Raw genomic sequence first — 22,808 nt, 5'->3', positions numbered from 1 at the left:
AAAAAAAAAGACCAAGCATACAGCAGCTCGCCTCTGTCATTTACAACATCTGGTTCTTCTCCGGCGTACCACCGCCCATGAACATGCCTCCCACACCCATATACGGCGGGGCAGACCCTAGTGGCTGCTGCTGCTGTTGCGCTTGCGAGTGCTGCTGATGTTGCGGCGGAAATCCAGCTCCGTCGCCCATGTCTGGTACGCCCATAGGCCACAACTGGTTCGTAGGGTCACCAGCCGAGCCCTGCACGTACGAGTCCCACGCTTCCTACACATCGCGGCATGTCAGCGAGACGTTCATCACGGTATATTCATCCTTCCCTGCGCCCTAGTGAGCACTTACCCAATCGATATTCGTGGTCGGCAGATCCATGTTCTGGAATCCCAAGTTCGACGTGCCAAAGAGCTGTGAAAACGGGCTAGCACCCGAACCGGCAACCGCCTGGTCACCACCACTGACAGCCGGGCCCGTGTACTGCGGCGTCAGACCCGTGCCTTGCGAAACGGGAGGCAACGGATCGTTGAGAATATTGCCCATAGATGCTGGGTATGAGGGGCGATTGTCAAACATGTTTGCGCTATTGGGAGTCAAAGCGCCGGTACTCAGCATACCCAGCGTCATGGCGGCTGAATGCTCTGGCGCTACGTTTGCGTCTTCAAGGTTGGCTGTGGCAGGGTAGGCGGCGGCCGCCGCAGCGAAATTCTGTTGCGCTTGCCGCAGGCTCTGATATGATTTCAGCTTGTCAAGCATCACACTCAGAGTCGCGTGCGCCTTGTATGCCTCCATGGACCCATCGCGCAGCCCTTCCCATATATTGACTGCCCGGTCGATGGCCGAGAGCATCTCGTCGCGCCGATCCTGGGGCCAGGCGTATATCTCGCTCGGCGGTGAACGACCGGCTCGTTCCGCCTCGGATGTGTGGTGCAGATCCAAAGCTACTACCATGGCTGCCAAGAGGAAATCATTTGTCGTGAGCGACGTGATGAACCACTTGACAGTTCGAAGACGACCGCCTTGTTGCGTCTCTTGGTAGATAGTAACCTGATGCCGGAGCATGGCCAGCGACGCATCGATGCAAGTGCGACGCGAGTACGCGTATCTGGCACTTTCTCGCGAAGGACCGAGGAATTTCTTATGGAGCATGCACTGCGCCTTCAAGTAAAGAAGTTCAAGACTAAAACGCTGCATGATCAGCGTGGCTGGATCCCGGGCAGATTCTTCCATCGACCGCATCTGCAGATGCGGAGGTGTCGAGGCGTGCAGTTCCCGTAACCGCTGGTCCAGCTTGGTGATGCCGTCATACGATGTACAGCTTAATACTTGCGACTCCTCCACGACCTTTGCAAAAGCGTACACCAAACGCGCCTTGGTGATCATGTACGAACATGGGGTGGCCTCTGACAACGGTCGCGATGAGGGAAGCACCTTCATCTCCTCGAAGAGCTCGTCATCGTAGATGTTTCGAGGTAGCTCAGTGTTCGTATCACTCGACCTGATCATCGGCGGCTGTCCGTTTTGCTGAGAGAACAAGAGGTCCATCGTTCTAACCACCAACCATACTCGTCGCCTCATTTCTCCTTGATACGGTGACAATGCTCGATAGGGGTTGGAGTCTCTGTGATAGCCCATGCGCATCGCCAACCGGACGATGATGGACCAACTTATCAGGACGCCGACCTCGGCATCTCTACTACGAGAGTAGTCGGCTTGAACATGAAGGATGAGCGTTTCCAGCATGTACGTGATTGGCATAGTTATATCGCTTTTAAGGATGCACTGTACTGTTCTCCGTCTGTAGTCACCCGACAGTTCCCAAGTCTTACCACGGTACTCAGGCGGCTCGTCCCCTCCTCGATTGTAGGATTGAAGAGCTATACACATCATCGCGTATGCCATTCCAAACCATATAGTTGGAGTTTCATCGGGGTTAAGCCAGTGTCGGTCGTATTGCTTTTGGAAAGTCGGACCATGGACAATGTGAAAAGCGGGATCATATACGTTGAAGTAGCGGGTGATGAGAAGGTCTGCCGTTTGTTTCGGAGGAAACGCAGCCATGATTTCCGCCCTATCTGCTGGCTGGACAGCTCCAAACAAGAAAGCGGTCCCTGGCTTTATCTCGTCCGAATATGTTGTCTGGTGTCGGAGAAGCTGCTCGTCGTATTGTTTCTTGTGCTCGGCAAAGTAATTCTTGACTTCAGTGATCTCGCCCAAAATGGCGTACCAATGGGCTTCGGAAGCGAAGAAAGCCTTGTTGTTGTCTACTTTCATAATGCCCATCGACTTAGAAACCTGTTCAACGTCACTGTCATCATGCTCTTGCTCCTCTTTGATCATGGCTGGCCCATCAACATCAAGAGGCACATCGGCAGAACTTCCACTGATGCTTCCTCCATTCTGGTTCATGCTGGCAATTGCTGCCGCTGCCGCGGCCGGCCCAGCCGACTGAGCGCCGTTTGTCATCAGCGAAAGGACAAGTCCTTCCAAGCGATCAATTCGATTTTGCATATCATCAGGGGAGGACGCAGTACTGTTAGTAGATGAAGTCTTCTTGCGGTTACCAGGGGTGGCGTATGTGCATGACGCATTGTCACCACGCTTTGTGCAGTTGTCACAAGGGTGACCCCGATTGCATTTGAGTCTGAAGATAGAATTAGGATTTTGTCTCGCTTCAAGGGGTGAAAACAAGGCATAATTGGGAGGGTCCGAGACGGATATACTAACTTCCTATGTCTGCAAGGTGCACATGATAACGGCACCCTGTTCCTCTTCCGGACGACTCTGAACTGAGCGTCAGGCGATAGCCCCACGCTGGAAGACGAGGTAGACTGTGACTTCATGGCCATATTGTAAGCTTTACAAAGACGTGAGAGTGACAGATGATTAAAGCCAGATTAAGCGTCAGTTTGAATCTGGTCTTATCAAGTATCCAATGGTGGGGATTTGGGTTGGCTCTCAAGCAGTCCGATGGTTGACGCGCCGCCCCTGATTGACTCTACGCGAATCCTTTTAGACAGATTGTGCCGGCTACGATCTCGAGAGTTTTGTACTGTGCGCTGCTGGCAAACAGTGCGGACCAAAAGTATGTTGGATGTAAAGTACACGGCGATAGGAAAGGTGTGGGTGACGGGCTCGCGAGGATTGGCCCTGCGGAGAATGGTGCTTGAGATCCGGTGTGATCTTGTCGATTCGATGTCCTTAAGCGAAAAGACTGATCACGGTCGCGTCAAGTATTCTGCCTGGTCACTGGCTTATTCCTTCGGAGCCTGATTCGGTGTTTATCGTATACCGCCTTGCGGCGCTCAGCGTCCGCTCCAGGTCGGGTCAACCGCGCTTCAAGTCAGGAGACAAGATGGAGACGGTGCTTGACAGGTAACGGTCGACGGCCAACGTCTGGATGCTCGAGACAGCAAATGTGGGTTCGTGCTTGTGCTGGTGAGGTCTTCGGTCGAAATGTTCTTAACGCCGTTGTATCTCCAGAACCGCGCGCAGGAGGGTGAAGGACGACAGTGCTCGGCCGCCTATACATAACTGTCAGCGCTTGCGAAGCGTGAATTGGCGCGAAAAGGCAAGGAAGTGAATTCGGAGAAGTCGCGGAATGCGCAAAACGAATCGTCGCGTCCCAACTTACCTCGATTCTCCGGGCAGCAAGCGGTGTAGGGTAGCGCACGGGAGCTCGACGACAATGGAGAAGCAGCGGGCTGAGGAGATGGAAGCAAGATGGCGCACGCGATAGAGGGGAGTTGGCGAGCGTCTGACGCGGCGATGGTGGTGCCTCGACGATGGCGGATTGGGGTTGGACCAAAACAGCGTATCCTCTGCGCCAAGACCTAAATCGTCTGCTCTGTTTCTACGCTTACCTGTAAAGGCGGCCCTCTCTCAAGCGCATGCTAATCTGCGTGACTCATAGGAGCCCTACCTGCCTTGCCGGCTTAACTGTGCAGGAGTGCCTCTGATACTTGCCCTCGTCTTATGTCCTAACTCCGGCCACGATGTCATCGACAATCTCACTCCATGTCACTGTCGCAAGCGACGTTTGGCTTCCCGCCAGGAATGCCGTGGCATTCTCTGATAGTGCTGCTATGTTTTGCCATTGGCCGTCTTCCTTTGCCCCATTCCCCAGCTCAAAACTCAAACTCGTGACAGTGGATCGACAACACGTTTCAGCGGCCCCATCTCCGTCGCTGGAACACCGCCCAACGTAAAAACATTACCTACCTACGCACGCAGACCTTCATGCCGAATTCCCCTCTCCCTTCCCTGGTCCTCCTCCTTCCTCTTCCTCTTCTTCTTCTTCCTCTCTTTCTTTTCCTTCCTCCTTCTCCCGATTCCACTCTCTCATCTCTCCCTTTGTCTCATCCCATTTAAACACCGGCCCCACTCCTACATTATACTGATAATAATTATCCGTTCCACCTCTCACCATCGCCCTCCTAAACGTGATATTAATCCTCCCTCTATCGCTCTCTCCCCCTTTCCTCTTCGGGATGCTATGCAGCCAATTCTTCTGAGTCGTTCCCCGCATTAGCACCATATCTCCCGAGCCCAACGCCAGCGTCAATGGTTTCGCCCCCACCTGCAATGGAGGTGCATCCTTCTCGGCAGCCGGCGAAGGAGCCACAGGCTTGTGCTTCATGTAAAAATCTCTACTTGCGCCCAGCGACAAGGATGCGATGGCGGGGCGGGGTCCAAGAAAGCGCTCGTCGTCGCTGTGGTAGGCAATGCTGTCGTTGCCAGAGGCGTAGTAATTGACGAGGCAAAAATTGTATGTGCAGTCGGTGGCGGCTTCGACAAGCTTGCGTAGCCTGTCCAAGCAACCCGGGATGGGCCGTGGCAAGCACTTGTATCTGTCGACCGGTACGGGTGTCTTCGCCACTCGGGTTACCAGCGTGCCGTCTGGACTGAAGACTGCGGAATCATCGAGGCCGAAAACGGTCGTGAAGCGCGGCGTGCTAATTTGAGTCTCAACCGGCCCGCGCTTAATGCTGTACTTGACGCGGTAGAAGAAAAGCTCTCGCCGCAGGAAGTGAAATAGGTCCTTTGCGGCATCTTTGGCAATATAAGGCTGGAAATAGACAAGGTCGAGGTCAGGCTGATCGTTTATGAGTTTTCCCTCTGTGGCGGGGCAAAAGTTTAGGACATCGGCGGTATTGGGTGGTAGCTGCGGGACAGGAAACGGATAGGTTGTGTGGTTGGATGGAGGTTCTGTAGATTCGACACGCTGTCTTTTGGCGATGACGGGCTTGAAGAAGTTATCGAGGGTACGTTTCTTGGACATCATGATGTGGTGTTGCTAGGTACTGTGTGTAGTTACCTGGGTACCTAGGAGAAGTTGATAGTAGATATGCGACGCGTCCAACGTCTATGACGTCAAAGACTTTGCTTTAGCTTTGTCTAGTGTTTATCTGTTCAACTGTCTTTGATATCTTCATATTATGGGTAGGCATTTTGGTGTCCTGTCGTCCCGGGGAGCGTGAGATTGGCGTCTACGTCTACTCAGTAGGCCCATGTGTATAACGTATTACAGCTTACCCACAATCTAACCACCCCGTGCTCCAACTTATCGGATATCGACAGAGGGGAGATGTAATGACCAGTCCAAACGAATGCTTTCCTCTTGGATATAATCATGGAGTAGTTGTAAAGCGCCCAGGATGCCCATCAAACACATCCCTCTTTACAGCTTTCCACTTCCCTTGTCGACTATGCGCTTGGACGCTGGAGCATCGACCCAACTTAATGCTCCAACACGACTGGCTTCCCCTTCTCCCACGCATCCAGACTATCCTTGATATTGACCCAATACCTCAAGCGCACCGCCTCCTCTTTCGCCGCCTCGACATCATCATCCCTAAATGCCTTATCCAGCACGCCCACGCTTTCCTCGATCTTCTTTGCATTATCCGCCTTCATCGCCTCGACTTCCTCCTCCGTTTCTGCTTCCTCAATCATCTCCCTCGCCTCCAGCACCTCCATCAACAAGTCGGGGTCCTCGACCTTGAGGCGCTCGTCCTCCGCCACGTCGATCCCGCGTTGCTGGAGCAAGTACTGCGCGCGCAGCAGCGGGCTTTGCAGCGTCTTGTACGCCTCGTTGATGCGCGCGCTCAGCGCTTCCGCCCGTCGCTTGTTTGTCGCTGCGTGTCGGTCCGGGTGCGCCTGCGCCTGCAGCTGCAGGAACTCGCTGCGCAGCGCCCGCAGGTCGATGTCGAACGGCCCGTGCGGCGGCGGCCCACTGGCTAGCGTCTTAGGGAAGAAGTGGTAATGCGTTTGCGGCATGCTGGGCCGCGAGGAAGTGTCGGATCCGTCTTCTTGTGAGCTCCGTAGGGCGGTGCTGCTGGTGAAGTGGCGGCGCGAGGGACAAATCACGGGTGCGGTTGCGCTCAACTCGCGCTGGACAGCAGCACGTAGCCAGCCGAGCGTTTGTGGTGTTGCGGCGCGCATTTTGTCTTGTGGCGTTGGGAGCAGTGACGCGGTGAGAAGGGTTAGGTTGATGTGAAGAAGGTGGGTGACGTCCCCCACCAGAGAATTTCGAAACATGACTCGGTCGAAGGCCATCAACGTCATTGAAAGCTACAGATATCTGCATCGCGATGTATCTGACAGTAGGAAAGTAGAATACAGATTAGATGTTAAAAGCTATGCTTCGTAGTTCCGTTCAACTAGGCCTAGCAATGCACCCACGTATTCCATTTTCCGAACCGTTCCTATCCCCATCCTTGGCCCCTCCCCTTTCCCAACCATGGCTCGCACAACCGTGGGTATTTCCCAATCTGCAACCCATTCGTGAAAAAAGCCGTCCAGCCACCGTCACCGCAAACACACGCTCCACCACCATGCTGTCCGCTGTGCGCCTGAAAATGCAAACCGAAATCTGAGAAGAAGAAATCGCCTCCCGATGCTCTTTCGTTAGCCGTAATACTGCGAAATGACAGACCAAGATTAGTGGGCGACAGCCGTCGCCGATGTTTGTTCCACCTCCATTGCGTCCCCTCTCTGCAGCTCGGCCGTGGGCGACCGGCCGTTGGCAATCTCTGCCTGCGAGCCTTCCGACGACGTATCCCCGCGATCCGACGGTGTGTTCATCTCAGGTTTAACCCTGGGAACGGTGCCAGGTGACGAGTTGGGTGGGAAGTACTGCTCATGGAAATTGCGGCGATTTGACTCTTCCACGCCGCGTGGGAAGATTTGCTTCATGATCTGTTCGTGTCTTTCCTGCGTTGTTGGAGGCGGCGCTTCTGGGTCCGGCGTCGCGCTGCCTTGGCTGCCTTGGCTGGTGTGGGCCATGGACTCGCTGGCCATGCCGGATGTTGGCGTGTTCGCACGCTGTTCCAGAGCGCGTTCATGTTCCTTGCGTGCGTGGACTTTACGAAGATTCGCGGCGCTGCTTTGAGAGCGCATGTCGGGCCTACCATCCTTACGAATGAGAACACCGTCTGCGTTACGGACGGGCTTGGTGCGAGTCTTCTTGGTGTGAGCATAGGGATCTCCGCCTGAGGTACCCGGGCGGGCGAGCTCGATCGGCCGCATGGCAATGGGACCTCCACCGGAGCCGCGACGTACAATTGTGCTGCCTCTGTGATCCTTGGCACTGTCTTGAGTGGCAGTAACACTGTAATAACCCTCTGGGCTAAGTCGCGTTCCATTCCAATCAGGTTTGTCCCACTCTGGCGTCCCGAGTTCTCGTCCGTCTGCGGGCATGCTCCTACGACCACGGCCGCGTCCACCGCCCCTACCACCACGCTTCGGCTTGTCTGCGGATGCTGGCGCGCGGTAAGCTTCCATGGCAGCGTCATTGGATTGGCTGTACTGGATAAATGTAGAGGGAGTAGAAGAAGGTTGCTCATAGTGTGCCTCGACGGGCTGTTGAACAGCAAAACTTCCGTCTTCGGTTTGCATACGATCGTAAGGAATAGGTGTCGCATTTTCTTGCCCAACTCGGGGTTCTAGAGGTGCCAGCTTCGGCCGCTTCGGAGAGCCTAGCGCTTCCTGTCGGCCTTCGCCGGAACTCTCTATGCTGTTAGGATGCCCACGCTTTACGCTTGGATTAACCGAAACCCATCCACTAGCCTGCCCGGGTTGGCTAGCCTGGGGCGCAGTAGATGTCTCGTGAGCGTGAGCCATCTCCTGCGAAGTGGTGTGATGGTATGATGGCAACGGCTGTATCGGTGGGCGCGCGTCGGCTCGGACGTCGACGCGGCCTGGCGTACCTAGACGAGGAATTGGCGGAGTCGTATGGCTGTGATATTGCTGAACAGGCTGCGACGGGTGCTGTAGTTGCGCTGGATGCATCTGATGTACTGTATGTATTGCCTGCGCTTGCTCGTGAGATGGGGCAAAAGGCACAAGGCCAGGCGCCGGAGCCGGGGCTATGTTGGCAGACGGAGCAGCAGCAGAAGCCGCCGATGCGCCGTTGTCTTCCATAATCTTGATCCTGCGCTTAACAATCTCCAACTGCATTTTTAACGCGTCAATTTCGTTCGCTTTGGTTGCTATGGTGCTAAGGTTACTAGCAAAGACCTCGAGAGTCGCATCATCGAGGTGAGAGCCGGCGGGCGGCGCGGGGGCCGCGGCAGGCACGGCAGCTATGGGACGAGCCTGCAACTCCCTCCTAAGGGACTCGAGTACGTTATGAAAATCTTCAGAGAGCCTGCTGACGGAGTCCTTTACGGCCTCAAAGTCTCTCCGCTGCGTGTGCAAGCCGGCAGTGTTGTACTGGACCTGCGTCTGCAGGCGGTTGATGGCGTCCATGGCGACTTCATGCTCGCGCGACGAGTGCTGGACGCCATTGCTGTGGGCGTAGCCGTTGACGGAGGGGGTGGCGGCCGGGATGCTGTAGGGCGAGGATCTGGCGCTGGGCGGTGGTGGAGAGGGCCTTTTGGCGCTTTGGATGGGAGGGTAAGGCTGCTTTTGGTAGAGGGCCTGGGCGTGGGCAGGAACGGGCGATTGGTGGCTCGACGAGGGCGCGATGGAGGCGGGGGCAGATGCATGTGCAGGTGCAGACGCAAGTGCAGGGGAGGGATGTTGGTGGTGGAGGTGGTGAGGGTGAGAGTCCATGTCGCGATGGTCGTTGTCGACGACGGGCTGGACGAGCCTATTAGTGGCGTCGCATCGCAGCTCCATCCTAGGCAGCTTGAAAAATTCCCGACGGCTGATGATGCAGTCAGCAAGGGAGGGAAAGAAAGAACGAAAGAAAAAAGGGAAAGAGGGAAAATACCTGAAAGAGGCCTTTGACTCGGGGGCCTTGGTGCAGAGGAAGCCTAAGTAGTCGGCGCACTCGAGACAAGCCAGCGGCCGGATGAGCCTGTGTATATGCAAGAGTCAGCGTTAGCGGGGGCCCGGCAGGCGTCTTTAATAAAGTAAAAACATTGCAGCCAATATAGCTCGACGGTATAAGCAGGTTAGCGCGCAATTGACCGCCCCAAGAGCACCCATTAACCTTTAGGGCAAGGCGTGCAGGGATGCGATGCTGTGGCGCTACCGAGCGAGCCGATGCTTCTGGAAGAAGAGACTTACGTGCCATCGAGTGCCGTGCCAATCGACGCGGCCTTCTCCCTGCCCTGGACGTGCAGGCCGGGCGTGTGGTAGGCGTCGCGGGCGGCGGGCAGGTAGTAGGAGCCGGTGATGCGCAGCCAGAGGTTGTCGAAGCGGCCGACGACAGCCTGGCACCTCTTGCAGCGCGCGCTGATACGAGATCGCTTATGCTCCATGGCAGCTGTGAGGTGCGAGCAACGCGAGCAATACGGCGACGTGGTCGGAGCGCCCCTACAATCCCCTGCCTGGCCCTCCTAAATACAGGCCTCGTGTGCGACAAATCAATTATTCATAGAAAGGCGAGATTGGCGCATGCAGCGTGCGACGGCGCATGACCCTCTGGCCCAATGGCGTGCCGGCAAATTTTCTTCACTGCTGCGAACGGACAATGTGACTCTGGGTTGTGCCACTGGCCGAGATAATCAGGGGCTGCATGTCTATTTGTGACACGGCGCATCTCTGTATTTCCAGATAGCTGCCTTATGCCTGGCCATTATATAGCACGCTTTTTCCGAGCCTTCCGGCCCAACCACAATTCGCCAAAAAAGTCTAATTTTCATCTCCGGTATTTCTAACGTCGCGCAGACCCGCCATGTCGAGTCTAGGGCGCGCCATCGCTCCGGCGCCTCCGCGACAGTATGTATTATTATTATTATTATTTTTTTTTTTTTTTTTTTTTTTTTTTTTTTTTTTTGCTTTTTAGTATCTTTGCGTCTTTTGCTTTGCTTTGCTTTCTTTTGGTTTGTACTTCCAGTATATGTATCATGACGACGACCACGACAACGACATCGACAACGACGACCACGACGTCCATCGCCCGCCGACCCCGAGCGCATCGCGGATGCAAACCTTCCCGTGGGTGCCTGCGCCGTGCTCGCTTGGTGGTTCATCGGAACAACGTATTGCTGGGGTGTCCTCCAGAGTGCGCTTGTCGACCAGGGCCTGGCTTCAGCCTCAACCCTGGCTTTTTGTCGCCTCGTCGACTGTAGCTTGTAATGCCATATTCAGCACCACAGGCGCCCGGGTGCTGCGTCTGTTGGGCTAGGCATCAGTCTGATGGGGCTGGGGGAGATCTTGAGTGGCTTCTCCACGCACAACGTTGCAGGGCTCTTTATTTGCACCGGACTAATTATGGGTATCGGAGTCAGGTGCGGATCCCTGCATCCTGCTGCTACCTACGTATGTCGACATACTCCCGCTGACTGCTCGTGCTCCCAGCATATGCTTCATTACCGCATCCACCACAACCGCCCAGTACTTTAGCAAGAAGCGCGGAATAGCCAATGGCTTTCTCAGCGCTGTCGGCGGCCTGGGCGGTGCCCTCACTGCCATTGCCATGGATAAGCTAGAGGACAAACTCGGCCCAGCTTGGACGTTCCGCGTCCTCGGATTGATGACTTTCGGCACTGGCTTGCCCGCGGCGTGGTTCGTCATGGAAAGTGCCCCCATTAACCCCAAAAGGTTCATTGAATGGTAAATAAGTTCCTATCCATTATTATTTATTGCCCAGCCCTGTGCCGCATTCGTGCTGATCCAACCCACCCCTCCCTCAACAAAAGCGTCTGTTCAAGGACTATCGCTTTGTCCTCTACAGCACTTCTACAATATTGGGCTGTCCAAGGGCACGGGCGCCGGCCTGGTGGCTGGTTTCAATTTTGCCAGCGCAGTGCGCCGAATTGGGTGCGGCTTTCTGAGTGATGCAGTCGGCCCACTGAATACGCTCTTCGTATCCTTCGCGTTGACGGCGGTTGGCGGTAAGTATGTTTGCTTTATGGCCGGTGTCTCAGACCCTGGCCCCACTGGTGGCTTTCGTCATAATCAACGGAGGATTCTTTGCGACGATGCCGACCGTTGTAGGCAACGTATTTGGATCGGCCAGGGTGTCGGTTGCAATGACCATGATAGTCAGTAGCTGGGGCGGGGGATACCTGCTGGTACGTGCTGTGCACCTTTGGCTGAAACTAGGCAAAGCTCTTACTACGCAGTGCCACCCTGCTGACTGCAAAGATAGGGAGCGCCAATTGCAGGTTTCATGCTCAAGGCCTACGGTGGAGAAGAGGGCGGGTTCAAAGCTTATCGCCCGGCCGTCTTCTTCGCTGGCTCTATGTCATTGGCCGCGGCCTGCTTATGTTCGTTTAAGCATTAACCGGAACGCCAGCGGCAGGCTCTAGAGTATATGGCAAGGGTTCACGGCAAGCAACGCAGGCTGAGTCAAGGTCCGCGGAGGGCAACGGTTGCGAATCCTTTGATTGTGGCTAAATGCGAATCCGAAGGGGGTCAAAAACCAACCTCGGCATTCCGGGATAGGTGCTTGGTGCCGCAATTTGAAATCGACCGTGCATGGACATGGACAGGTGTAAAGTAATCCTCGCCCTGGTCGTTAAGATGATGAAGATCGCCTGGCAAGACGCCTGTAAGCTTATATGGAGCACGTCACCACTCAGATGGGAATGCCTGTCTTATCCAAGCATGGACAATAATAGCACGCGCTGACTACGCGCCAATGAATTGTCAAGCGCATGAGAGTTTAGTTGTCTGACCACATCATCACATCATGTCTGCTGTTTGCTCGCTTACCGAGTCGTGCCAATGCCCGAAGCGCTGTGCCACTTAGTCGCTCACTCCCCAAAATGAGATGGCCAAGCCCTCAAACGCACTAGGCATCCTGAAACACAGACTTTTTCGCGAACAAGTCACCGCAGCCAATGGTCCCCTCGTCACGTGTTTGTTTCGAGAAGCCACTGCGATCTGCGGCCACCGCCTCCAACACCTCAACACCTAGCTGCCCGCGTGGCTGGCTGTTAGCAGCGCGCTTGCTTGCCGCCCTGAACCCGCTGACTGCGTGACTGCGAGTATAAGTCTTTCTATTCTTGCCGTGCTGATGCTGCTGCTCAGCCCCCGTTCCTTCGTGTTTGCGCGTTCATTCACCCTCGTGTCTTTGTCAGTCACTGTGCCGGCCGCAGTTTCTTTGTTCTTGGGAAACAACTCCATTGTGACGGGCTTTCACTTCATTCATTTCATTCACTACCCTTCCATATAAACGCCCTTCCTCTCCCCTTACATACTCGTCAAGAAAGAAAAAAGTTTCCCCGGCTGGCCCCGAAATTTACATTCTCCACGACCCTTCAGACAAACAAACAAACACCTTCAGCACTCAACATGAAGGTCCTTCTCTTTGCCTTCTCCCTTCTCGCTATGGGCTCTGCCCTGCCCTTCGGTGGCGGAAACCACCCTGGCATGGCCGGTCACCGCCCCAACGGCACTTCCGGTCACGGCATGCCTCCGAGCAACATGCCTCACCCTCCCTTCATGACGCCCGGAGCCCCGCTCCCTCCCTTCATGACGCCTGGAGGCTTCGCTAAGCCGACTCCCCTCGCCTTCGGTCCGTCCGTCGGCCTCACGACTCCCGGCGCGCAGCCCACCAACGACGCCATGGCTATCTCCTACATCCGCCGCGATGGCGATGACGACGCCTCCGAGCTCGCTTCTTCGATCGAGACCATCGCTTCTGGTACCAAGAGCTGCAGTAGCGCTACCCAGTTCGCCAACGAGTGCCGCACCGCGTCTCAGGCCGCACCCCACATTCTGACTTCCTTCGAGAAATACAGCATCACGAACGCTAACGTCAAGGCCGCTGTTCTCTCGCTCATGCTCTACGAGAGCGGCGAGTTCAAGTACAACTGGGGCCACTTCCTTGCTGGCGGCGTCTCTCACACTCCTGGCAAGGGCACGAGGAACATGCAGAGCGCGGCCTACAACGAGGAGTACGCCAGGTCCCTCTTCAACGCCAACAAGGTCGACACCGCCAAGAGCGTCGAAGGAGCCGATGGCGTTCTGAAGTTAGTCAGCGAGGACCAGTACAGCTTCGCCAGTGCGGCGTGGTTCTTGGCGACCCAGTGTGATGCGAGCGTCAGGCAGGGACTTCAGGATGGCACTCAGCAAGGCTTCGAGCAGTACGTGAGTGGCTGCATTGGCGGTACAATGGACCAGTCCAGGCTGGATTACTGGAATGCGGCGAAGTCTGCTCTGTCCGGCTGAGCGATTTGTTAAACGGTTCGACAAGCCCGCTTAAGCGATGCGGACATAGCTTCCCTGTGCTAGAGAGTTTGCTATTGGTGGAGCTATTGGTGCGGGTCTAAAGTTGCTTTTCTTTATGCATGAAGGGACGAAGCATGTTTACGATAACAATCAAGTTTTCTCTTCTACCTCTCAATTGGACCATGTGGCCGGGTGATGAATCACGAATGTTTAATGTGCAACTTGATGTCCGAGGCGGTGCAATGTGCATCCACCACAGGTGAATCCCAACCGGTTGTGTCCAACGAAAGGCCCACTGCTGCATGGTTAATAAGAGAGTACAGACAGTCAATACTGACCACAATATCTCCTTCCCGTTCTGTCATGCTCCGCAACGTCCCCACAGACTAGGTATTGTGGACGAGTAACGCGCAAAGGCAATGTCACAGTGGTACATGGGTGCTGCAGGCCAATCAATAGCCAAAAGCTGGACAAACTGCTCTATAGAGTCGGACGGCTTCCGAGACGGGTGCTCGACGCCGTTACCATCCTGCGTGCTAACCGGCTCCAGCTGGGGGCGAGAAAGCAATGTCCTTCTGACACAGTACGAGAACATTGTACCCAACGCAGCAGTGGTACGGCGTTTCCGCTGGTCAACCCTAGGACAACAATGCTGTGTCACCATGGACTGCAGTATCTGAAGGAAGCTGCGGCCAATGGTGAGTGCTGCACCTTCCGCGATCCGATGGTTTGGAACCCTTGAACCACTTCCGCGCTCGACTGCAGCTCCGTTTCTCTTTCGTCGATTGCTAACTACAACGGCTGTCAGCTGTTGGCCGCCAAATCCATGCAACCTGCAATACTCGCGTTTCCTGTTTCCGGCTTAGTCCTACTGCGCCTGTCGACTCATCGCCTCCGTAATACTTGCGCCTCACACCACCTGTGGCACGTCTGAGTCCACCATGGACACCTCGTCAGAACCTGCGCACGCAGTGCTATTGCCGGCCCCCAAAGATCCCGTCGCCGGTGTGCAGTTGCAAGAGCTTCGGGTCGGCCAAGTTGAGCAGGAAGACAAGGCCAATGGTGTCGAGCGGCAACTTCGGCTCAAGGTGGATCTCCGCCTCTGCACTATCGCCGGCATCCTTTGCAGCCTCAATCTCCTCGATAGTGGTGTCATTTCTAGCGCTTCCGTCACGTCCATGTTAAGCGACCTGGACCTCGACAAGGGCAACCGATACTCTGTCTCCATCTTTATTTTCACCATCGCGAGCATCGCTTTTCAGCTTCCATCCACCATCGCAGTGCGCACTGTCGGACCTCGGAGATGGCTCAGCTTCATCACCCTCTGCTTCGGTGTCATCACGCTGTGCACCGGCTTCATCCACACATGGAAGCAAATGATCGCGTTGCGTGTCCTGCTCGGGGCCGCCATGTCCGGCATCTATCCCGCCCTTACTTATCTCATCAGCACGTATTTTACTCGCAAAGAGCAACAGCTCCGTTTTGCGTTCCTTCAAAGTGGAGAAGTCATTGTACTTGCTACAGGCGGCATCGTCAACTTCGGACTGGGTCAGCTGCACGGAAAAGGCGGGCTTGAAGGATGGCGCTGGATGTTCATTGTCCAAGGCCTAATTTCCACTGCACTGGGCATTGCAGCGTACTGGTGGATGGTTGATTTCCCGGAAGATGCTTATCGCAGCTTCCACTTCTTCACAGAGGAAGAGAGCGAAGTCGCTGCTCGTCGGATCCAGAAAGACCGCGGAGACGTCCATGCTGAGCCCTTCTCCGTTAGCAAGGTGCTGGTCCACGCCCATGACCCCAAAGTTTACGGCTTCTGCTGCATGTACTTCCTTCTCAACCTAGTCTCGACATCGCTATCGTATTTCTTGCCCGTCATCCTACAAGATGGCATGGGCTTCTCCTCGAACCAGGCCATCTTGCTATCAGCGCCGCCATACTATTATGCCGTTGTTCCAGCGCTACTGTCGTCGTGGTTCGGAGACACGTTCCGCCTCAGAGATCCAGTTATTATATTTAATTCCCTTTGCCTTATTATCGGTTTTGTGATGCTCGGTTTCAGCAACCAAGTGACCGTACGTTACGTGGGAACTTACATCGCCACAGGGGCGTACGTAGCAAATTGGGCCGCTCTGGCCGCGTACCAGGCTAACAATATCGTCGGGTAAGCCTGCGCCTCTCAAGAGACGAAACCCAATGCTAATAACAGCGTAGGCAGTGGAAGCGAGTCTTCACCGCAGCTGTCGTGGCAGCTTTCAACGGCGCGGGCGGGATTGCAGGAAGCTTCATTGTACGTAACGACGAGGCGCCCCGGTATATGACAGCGATTTGGGTCTCTATAGGGTAAGTGTGGCGGCATGGTGTGCCTAAGTATGTTGCTCGGCTGACGTGTTGCTGCAGCTCGCAAATTATGATGGTTGCTTGTGTTGGAGCGTTCTCGGTGTACTTTTTCGCTGCCAACAAGAAGCAAGGAAAGGGCGAGAAGGTGATTGAGCAGACGGTAAGCAAAGGCAGCCAGGCGGCGCATGGTCGGACCAGGCTAACGGACGTGCAGGAAGGGTTCCGTTTCACGTACTAGTACATACCAAGTAGAGGCAGAAAAAAGTAGAGGGCAAGAAGGGTCCATGCTGGATGGATAGCAAGCAGAAGCACCAAAAGCAGACTGGTCAGCCGCTCCATGGTGACGCCATAGAGGGGAGGCCTGAGAAGCTTTCTTTTGGGGTGTCTATGTAGAAGGGTATTTAGATGAATGCGGGGTTCAAGCCAGCGTTTTTGTTTCGTGGTGTTGATGGACAATGCAGATGATGATGGTCATATGGGCCCGGGATGGCGGGTAGAGCGACAGGGATGACATGGAGGCAGTCGGCCATGGCCTTTGCCCGCTGCCCTGGCTCGAGGGGATGACGCCCGAACCTCCACCACGAACTCTGACAAGCCCAGCTCGTGCAGCTAGCTCTTCTGCATGCGCGACTGCACCGACTACCATCCCTTGTATTCTTGCGCTCGAGCAGTGACGCTCCCACTCCCCTTTCCCGCGCGCTGCCGCCAATTCCGCTAGGCCAGCCACCCTGCCCGTCGCCTTCGGAGCTCGAACCTCCCTACCCAGACTCTCGATACCGCAACCCGCCCGCGCATCCGCCGAACACCCTCCCGCACCCCTGGTCGCACCCGCCTAGCCGCCATGGTCTTCTTGGGTATATACAAGGCCCTCTACGACTACACCCCGCAGGGCGCCAACGAGCTTGAGATCAAGGACGGCGACCTGCTCTTCGTCCTCGAGAAGAGCACCGAGGATGATTGGTGGAAGGCCAGGAAGAAGGCGGACAACGACAGCGAGGATGAGCCCGAGGGTTTAATACCGAACAACTACGTCGAGGAGGTGAGGACAAGATGCGCAATGCCGGAATTGAGCCCTTGCTGACGCAACCCTCTTGCAGGCATCGCCCATCGCGCAAGCGAAGGCACTTTACGACTACACGCGCCAGACCGACGAGGAGCTCTCCTTCACCGAAGATGCAATTATCGACGTATACGACACCTCTGACCCGGACTGGACGCTTGTCGGGCTTAAGGGGGACTTCGGCTTCGCTCCTGCCAATTATATCGAGCTTACCGGTGAGGTAGAGGCTGCGGCTGAGGAACCTCCGCCGCCACCACCGATGCCTATGCGTCCCCAAATCCCCGAGCCTGAGCCTGAACCGGAGCCGGAGCTGGAGGAAGAAGAGCCTCCTGCTCCAGCACCGCCTTCGGCCAACGAGAGTGCCGCGGCTGCTCTCGCTGCCGCTCTTCAGCAGAAGTCCGCGTCCGCCGCCCCGCCGCAGCCGCAGCGTACCGTCGTCTCGCCTCCTCCGGCCGTCTCCATGCCACCTCGTCAGCCACAGTACACTCCCGAAGAGTCTGACGAGGACATGCCTGCTCCGAGCTTGCCGCGGAGACCGATATCGCAAGTTTCGTTCAGCGACATTGCTCCGGCTGCCTCGTCGCCTCCTGCTCATCGAGTCTCGTTCGCGTCCGCACCAAGCGAGTCGGAACCGAAACCACAGGTGCATCATGGATACCATCTTTACAATATTCACGAGATGATTTCGCACATGGGCAAGAGCAAGAAGATGCCTATGACTTTGGGTATCAACATTCCCAAGGGCATGATTATGATCGCTCCGGAGAGGTCAAAGGACGGCCCACAGCGGGAGTGGACAGCGGATAAGCTGACGCATTATTCGATCGAGGGAAAGCACGTTTTCATGGATCTGGTTAGACCAAGCAAGAACATTGACTTCCATGCCGGCGCAAAGGACACTGCTCAACAAATCGTGGCTGCACTGGGAGAACTTGCCGGGGCAGCCAGAGGAGAGGGCCTGCGTGAGGTGTTTGCCGCGGCTTCTGGCAATTCTCACGTGCAGAAGAAGGGCAAGATACTTTATGAGTTTATGGCGCAAGGCGACGACGAGGTTACTGTCGCCGTGGACGATGAAGTTCTTATTTTGGATGATACGAGGAGCGAAGAGTGGTGGATGGTGCGCCGAATTAAGAACGGAAGGGAAGGCGTTGTCCCCAGCAGCTACGTCGAGGTCACCGACATCATCACGAAGGCATCGTCATCATCTTCGGATTTATCCCGAGCCCGCTCGACGGTTGAACAGAACAGGTTGGAGGAACAGCGATTAGCGCGCGAGGCGCTGAAGAAGGACAAGGAAAAGGAAAAAGCAGCGGCAGAGGTAGGCCCTGGCTTAGCATTACCTGCTCGAACCACCAGTTTGAGGTACGGAGATAGTAACCAAAGACGCGCTGCACAGAGAAGCAAGCGGGAAAGCTCGACGTCAAAGACTCCTGCGACGTCCAAACCAAGTAAGTATCATCTCAGGTTGCTTGCGTATGCACATACACTGGAAGATATTAACAACGCAAACTTATAGAGCCCGATCCGGTGAAAACTCGCACGTGGACCGACCGATCTGGTTCTTTTAAGGTTGAGGCGGAATTTATTGGTTTGAGAGACGGTAAGATCCACTTGCATAAGTTGAACGGCGTCAAAATTGCTGTTCCTGTTCCAAAGATGTCGATCGAGGATCTCGAGTACGTCGAGAAAGTTACCGGGGTTTCGCTGGACGAGGACAAGCCGTTGTCCGATATCAAGAAGAGGAACTCCCAAAGGAGCTCCCAGCGCCAGGCCCCGCGCGCTGGAATCACGGTCGAGACGTACGATTGGTTTGACTTCTTCCTTCAATGTGGCGTCAACCCTCAGGTTTGTGAGAGGTATGCTTCATCTTTCACTCGGGACAACATGGGTGAGGAGAACCTTCCGGATATCTCTGAAAAGGTGCTTCGCACTTTGGGCCTCAAGGAGGGTGATATCTTGCGTGTCATGAAGTTTTTGGACAACAAGTACGGCCGTGCCGGAACCCCGGAGCCCGAGAGTGGATTGTTCTCTGGCCCCGGCGGAACCCTCAAGAATAACACCCGCAAAGGTCGTCCTGCTCCGGCAGTGCAGACTAACGACGTCGTGGACCCTGAAGCACTCAAGCAAAAGACCGACGAAGTCAAGAAGGACAGTACTGGTTCGCCGCAAGATGCATCGAAGTCAGCCAATGGCTTTGACGATAACGCTTGGGAAGTCAAGCCATCAAAGCAGCCCGAACCGACAGCAACGACGGCTGCGAGCGAACCTTCAAAGGAGGCGGCTGCCGCGCCCCCGACTGGTGCAATGGCGGAGCTTTCAATGCTTTCGCCTCCTTTACAGCCTACTCCTGCACCCCAGCCCGCACCAGCTGCAGCCCCCGCACCCGCCCCCGCTCAGCAACCACAACCTACCGGAGCATCTCCCGGTCTCTTTGACCAGCTTGCCAACCAGCCACCCGGACAGGCGCCCCCGAGGGCAAGGCCGCAGGCGCCGATGCCGACCGGCCAAGCGCCGAACTCGCTCATTGCACCTCCTCCTCAGCGTTCTTCGTCTGCGCCACAGAACGCTTCTCAGTTTGCTCCTCCTGCAGTGCCACTGCACCCTCAAATGACTGGATTTGTCGCGCCCCCTGGTCACAGCATGAACGACATCAACCAGCAGCGCATGATGCAGCAGTATGGTCAGCAGCCTATGCAGGCTCAGCCAACCGGCTTCATGCCTCAACCTACAGGCTTCAACCAGTTCGGTCAGCAGCCCATGATGTCCCAGCCAACCGGCATGCAGTTCCCTCAGCCGACCGGCTTTATGCCTCAGCCCACAGGATTCAACCCGCAACTGCAAAACCAGTTCATGATGGGCAACCAGGCAGGCAGCCCCTTCGCGGACCCGACGCCGCGCCCGCAGTCGATGATGCCGCCCATGATGCCGCAGGCGACAGGGATGCAGCAACGGCCACAGTCGGCGTTCGGCACACAGCCATTCCAGCCGCAGCCGCTGCAGCCGCAGGCCACGGGCGTCAACGCCTTCCTGCCGCCGGCGCTGCAGCCGCAGAAGACAAGCTTCAGCATGCAGCCCCAGCAGACGGGATTCCAGCCCCCACCGATCCCGCCGATCCCGCAGCAGCAGACAGCGGCGCCCCTGCAAGCCCAAAAGACGGGCCCCGCACCGAACATCAAGTTTGGCGTCAACAATGCGTCGAAGCTTACGGCGCAGCCGACGGGAAAGAGGGCGAACCTCAGCCAGGCTAGTGAGTGCTTTTTTGAGAACCTTTTGTCATTTGAGCGATGGTTTACTAACGATTGCAACAACAGCTCCGCAGAACCCGTTCGGCTTCTAGACGCGTGGTTAGCTGGCGTTGTGTCGTCATCGTCGCCATTGCTATCGTCGTGGTCGCTTTTGTACATAGAAATAGTAGCGGTCTGTTCGAGATCAGCAGCAACCGATGGTGCTCTCTACCTTCTCACAATCTCTCTCTTTCTATGTTGAGAGACACCATGCCTTTCGTTTTTTCTCATTTCATTCCTCTTGTTGTGTCCTTAGTCTCCCCCCTCTCCTTGCTTTAATCCACGCATACGGTGCAAAGTTGCATAGCGTTGTTCAGCGCATTCTGGCGCCGGATGGTCTGGTCTGGTCTGTCTTCGACCGTCGAGATTTTTGAGTTTTCGACACTAGACTTGTTTCCTCCGAATTCTCCTTTTCTTAGCTTGCTTCCTTCTACACGCTGATGCTGGCTTTTGTTTTTTTCGCCCCCGTTGTTATTTTTTGTTCTCATCGTCATTTATTATTCATTCACTCGCTAGTGTTTGGTTCAGACTTGATTTTTTCCTTTGCCTGTTGCTGGTTTGGTTTAGGTATGCTGCGGTGGTGGTGGCGGTGCGTGGGGTGGTGGAATGGAATGGAAGGGTGGTGCTGTGCAGACTGCGCGGATTGGCTGGGTGCGTTGGGTTGGCATGGCGTGGCGTGGTATATGGGCGTGGCTTGGGAACGGAGAATGGATATAAGTAGACTGATGACGTGGCATGGGATGCCCGTAGACACTCTTAGGTACTTAGCCAGTGATGGGCGTCCCACGCTTCTGACACGTCTTAATGCCATTCTGTTGGTTTAGGCTTGTAATGTGTGTGTGTGCGCGCCGTGTGTCTAGGTGTGATGTACTACAGTCGGAGGGTGAAAATTATTAGGTTTGGCGCTGTCTGCTTACAGAAGCATAATGGTATACCTAGTTGTGTTATCTTTAACTTTCATATTAAAATTAGAAGCAACTTATTACGTTTCCGCTTCCATGGATCACCCCTCACCGTGGAGAAGTGAACAATAGGTAATTTCTACCCCTGTAACCGTAAATAGTTAAGTGAGTGCGGTGAGAAGGAAGAGGCTGGAACTTATTTTTGCATTAAACTTTCGTACTATTTTAATGCCTATATGTGTGACAATCTTCCTTTCTCGTCTTATTCTCATTTATATTTATAGATATGTCATGGACTCACGGCCGGAGCACAATATATTACCTAATAATATTCAAATTTAATCCTAAAACCTACGTCCCTGTGATAGAGATACCTACGAAGTACCTTACAGCGCCTCTGATTCTAGGATGCCGGTTTAAAATCCGAAAATCATTTTCAACTAACAAAATTAACCTAAGATGAAAATCATTTATAATGTACCTAGTTTTAATAATTAAAAAGACACCATTTTAGAAGAAACCCGTGTTGAAAATTAAAACAAGTTATTAGTTATCTATCTTCTTTTCTAAAACTGTTTTAGAAAGATAAAATTATACTAAAACCGTGCGTAAAAACCGTCTATGAAGCGTTTCTAGAATTTTAACTACGTATTGCCTTAGAACCCGTGTTGACCTCGTTTCTAGTAGGGTTTGATATAGGCTTACCAAACGCCTAGGATGCTGTAAGGTACCTAGGGTTCCCCGAGACTTTGCCTTGACAGTGAGACGGACTTCGTTCACCCCGTTTCTAGGTAGGTAGTTTCAATTGGGTCTCCTTGCAAAGCATGGCATTGACCAAGGACACATGAACCGCGAGTAAAGATATAGGTTGCCGAGGACTCCAGGCATGCGCCAGTCATGCTCGCTGTGGAATGACAGTGCAGCTCCACCTAATTGATACGAGTTTGCCGGAACCGAAACTCTTATCGTTACCTTGTTCCATCTTACCTGCCTCTACATCCGCCTGGATGAGGTACAGGTGTGCTGCCTCGCATCTGAGGCGGTGCTCACTCCTCAAATACTGAAGGTCGTATGTCTGAGCTCGGGAAAGCTCAATCCCGCATGTTAATCGCCAAGGAGTAAGAGGATGAGGAAGAAGAAGAGGAGGAGGAGAAGGAGGAGGAAGAGGAGGAAGAGAAGCAAAACGAGGGAGGGGTTTATACTTCCGAGGGCAAGGGACGAGAGACGAGAAGGGAAGGTGTGCTGATGGCAGTTGCTGTCGAGGCAAGTCTACATGCGGAAGGGTATACCGGATGAGCGGTAGATTAAGGAGGCAAGCACGACTTCGTTGAGTTCCGTGCCTAACCAAACCAGCCAGCTCAATCGCCGCCCGTAGACCTGTTCGCCGCGGGCCGTCAGAGCTTCCTCTGCGAACCAGCAAGCCAAATCGCCGCACAGAGACCCGCCTGCCGGGAGCCATTCGAGCTTCCTCAACACGGGCTCGTCCAGCACTTCTTGCTGTATCGCTCACCCCTGCGCCCGCACTTGATAGACGTTCGTCAGGGTTTGCAATTGGTGTCTATCCTGTGGTAACCCATTATACCTAACTGTCTTCCCTATGCTCAATAATTCCACTATTTCCGGATACGTCACTCCGATGACCCTTCGCATCCATCCTCTTG

The 22,808-nt window shown here is 54.8% G+C and overlaps 9 protein-coding genes across 9 annotated transcripts; 4 read left to right on the top strand and 5 right to left on the bottom strand.

The window, feature by feature from the left end:
* Positions 1-203: 203 nt before the first annotated feature.
* K452DRAFT_67460 (uncharacterized protein) lies at positions 204-3,085 on the bottom strand. The gene is made up of 2 exons (XM_033547016.1): positions 2,720-3,085; positions 204-2,636 (listed from the first exon to the last, which is right to left on the bottom strand). The coding sequence occupies exons 1-2, from the start codon at positions 2,839-2,841 to the stop codon at positions 326-328; spliced, it is 2,433 nt and encodes an 810-aa protein (XP_033402269.1). The 5' UTR covers positions 2,842-3,085; the 3' UTR covers positions 204-325.
* Positions 3,086-4,144: 1,059 nt separating this feature from the next.
* K452DRAFT_241415 (uncharacterized protein) lies at positions 4,145-5,273 on the bottom strand (the record flags this gene model as incomplete). Its single annotated transcript, XM_033537821.1, has 1 exon — positions 4,145-5,273. One exon carries the CDS (start codon positions 5,271-5,273, stop codon positions 4,230-4,232), a length of 1,044 nt encoding a protein of 347 aa, XP_033402268.1. The 3' UTR covers positions 4,145-4,229.
* Positions 5,274-5,397: 124 nt separating this feature from the next.
* Positions 5,398-6,458, bottom strand: K452DRAFT_282735 (uncharacterized protein). The gene has a single exon (XM_033539639.1). The coding sequence runs from the start codon at positions 6,434-6,436 to the stop codon at positions 5,732-5,734; it is 705 nt and encodes a 234-aa protein (XP_033402267.1). The 5' UTR covers positions 6,437-6,458; the 3' UTR covers positions 5,398-5,731.
* A 476-nt stretch (positions 6,459-6,934) lies between these two features.
* Positions 6,935-9,702, bottom strand: K452DRAFT_294121 (uncharacterized protein; the record flags this gene model as incomplete). Its single annotated transcript, XM_033541664.1, has 3 exons — positions 6,935-9,143; positions 9,210-9,296; positions 9,509-9,702. The coding sequence occupies 3 exons, from the start codon at positions 9,700-9,702 to the stop codon at positions 6,935-6,937; spliced, it is 2,490 nt and encodes an 829-aa protein (XP_033402266.1).
* Positions 9,703-10,283: 581 nt separating this feature from the next.
* K452DRAFT_348313 (uncharacterized protein) lies at positions 10,284-11,897 on the top strand (the record flags this gene model as incomplete). Its single annotated transcript, XM_033545533.1, has 8 exons — positions 10,284-10,334; positions 10,358-10,511; positions 10,572-10,674; positions 10,745-10,999; positions 11,037-11,040; positions 11,121-11,263; positions 11,286-11,460; positions 11,538-11,897. The coding sequence occupies 8 exons, from the start codon at positions 10,284-10,286 to the stop codon at positions 11,670-11,672; spliced, it is 1,020 nt and encodes a 339-aa protein (XP_033402265.1). The 3' UTR covers positions 11,673-11,897.
* A 407-nt stretch (positions 11,898-12,304) lies between these two features.
* Positions 12,305-12,609, bottom strand: K452DRAFT_282730 (uncharacterized protein; the record flags this gene model as incomplete). The annotated part of the gene is made up of 1 exon (XM_033539638.1): positions 12,305-12,609. The coding sequence occupies exon 1, from the start codon at positions 12,515-12,517 to the stop codon at positions 12,305-12,307; it is 213 nt and encodes a 70-aa protein (XP_033402264.1). The 5' UTR covers positions 12,518-12,609.
* Positions 12,575-13,759, top strand: K452DRAFT_282729 (uncharacterized protein). The gene has a single exon (XM_033539637.1). The coding sequence runs from the start codon at positions 12,686-12,688 to the stop codon at positions 13,562-13,564; it is 879 nt and encodes a 292-aa protein (XP_033402263.1). The 5' UTR covers positions 12,575-12,685; the 3' UTR covers positions 13,565-13,759.
* A 746-nt stretch (positions 13,760-14,505) lies between these two features.
* On the top strand, positions 14,506-20,298 carry K452DRAFT_323701 (uncharacterized protein; the record flags this gene model as incomplete). The annotated part of the gene is made up of 7 exons (XM_033544654.1): positions 14,506-14,569; positions 14,603-15,725; positions 15,776-15,893; positions 16,668-16,940; positions 16,999-18,334; positions 18,478-20,208; positions 20,273-20,298. The coding sequence occupies 7 exons, from the start codon at positions 14,506-14,508 to the stop codon at positions 20,296-20,298; spliced, it is 4,671 nt and encodes a 1,556-aa protein (XP_033402262.1).
* Positions 20,299-20,492: 194 nt separating this feature from the next.
* K452DRAFT_67356 (uncharacterized protein) lies at positions 20,493-21,127 on the top strand. Its single transcript, XM_033547014.1, has one exon. The coding sequence runs from the start codon at positions 20,686-20,688 to the stop codon at positions 21,067-21,069; it is 384 nt and encodes a 127-aa protein (XP_033402261.1). The 5' UTR covers positions 20,493-20,685; the 3' UTR covers positions 21,070-21,127.
* The last annotated feature ends 1,681 nt before the right edge of the window (positions 21,128-22,808 follow it).

Source organism: Aplosporella prunicola, assembly GCF_010093885.1.
Source record: "Aplosporella prunicola CBS 121167 unplaced genomic scaffold K452scaffold_2, whole genome shotgun sequence".
NCBI lineage: Eukaryota > Fungi > Ascomycota > Dothideomycetes > Botryosphaeriales > Aplosporellaceae > Aplosporella > Aplosporella prunicola.
Note: the sequence above shows the minus strand (reverse complement) of the source record. Positions and strands in the feature narration are given on the sequence as shown.

Bases quoted from the DNA above. Each gene is read 5' to 3' on its own strand.
- K452DRAFT_67460 (XM_033547016.1), bottom strand. From the start codon at position 2,841: ATGGCCATGAAGTCACAGTCTACCTCGTCTTCCAGCGTGGGGCTATCG. The intron at 2,637-2,719 runs GTTAGTATATCC...TTCTATCTTCAG, and splicing joins GCACCTTGCAGACATAGGAA to ACTCAAATGCAATCGGGGTC.
- K452DRAFT_282735 (XM_033539639.1), bottom strand. From the start codon at position 6,436: ATGCGCGCCGCAACACCACAAACGCTCGGCTGGCTACGTGCTGCTGTC.
- K452DRAFT_282729 (XM_033539637.1), top strand. From the start codon at position 12,686: ATGAAGGTCCTTCTCTTTGCCTTCTCCCTTCTCGCTATGGGCTCTGCC.
- K452DRAFT_67356 (XM_033547014.1), top strand. From the start codon at position 20,686: ATGCTGGCTTTTGTTTTTTTCGCCCCCGTTGTTATTTTTTGTTCTCAT.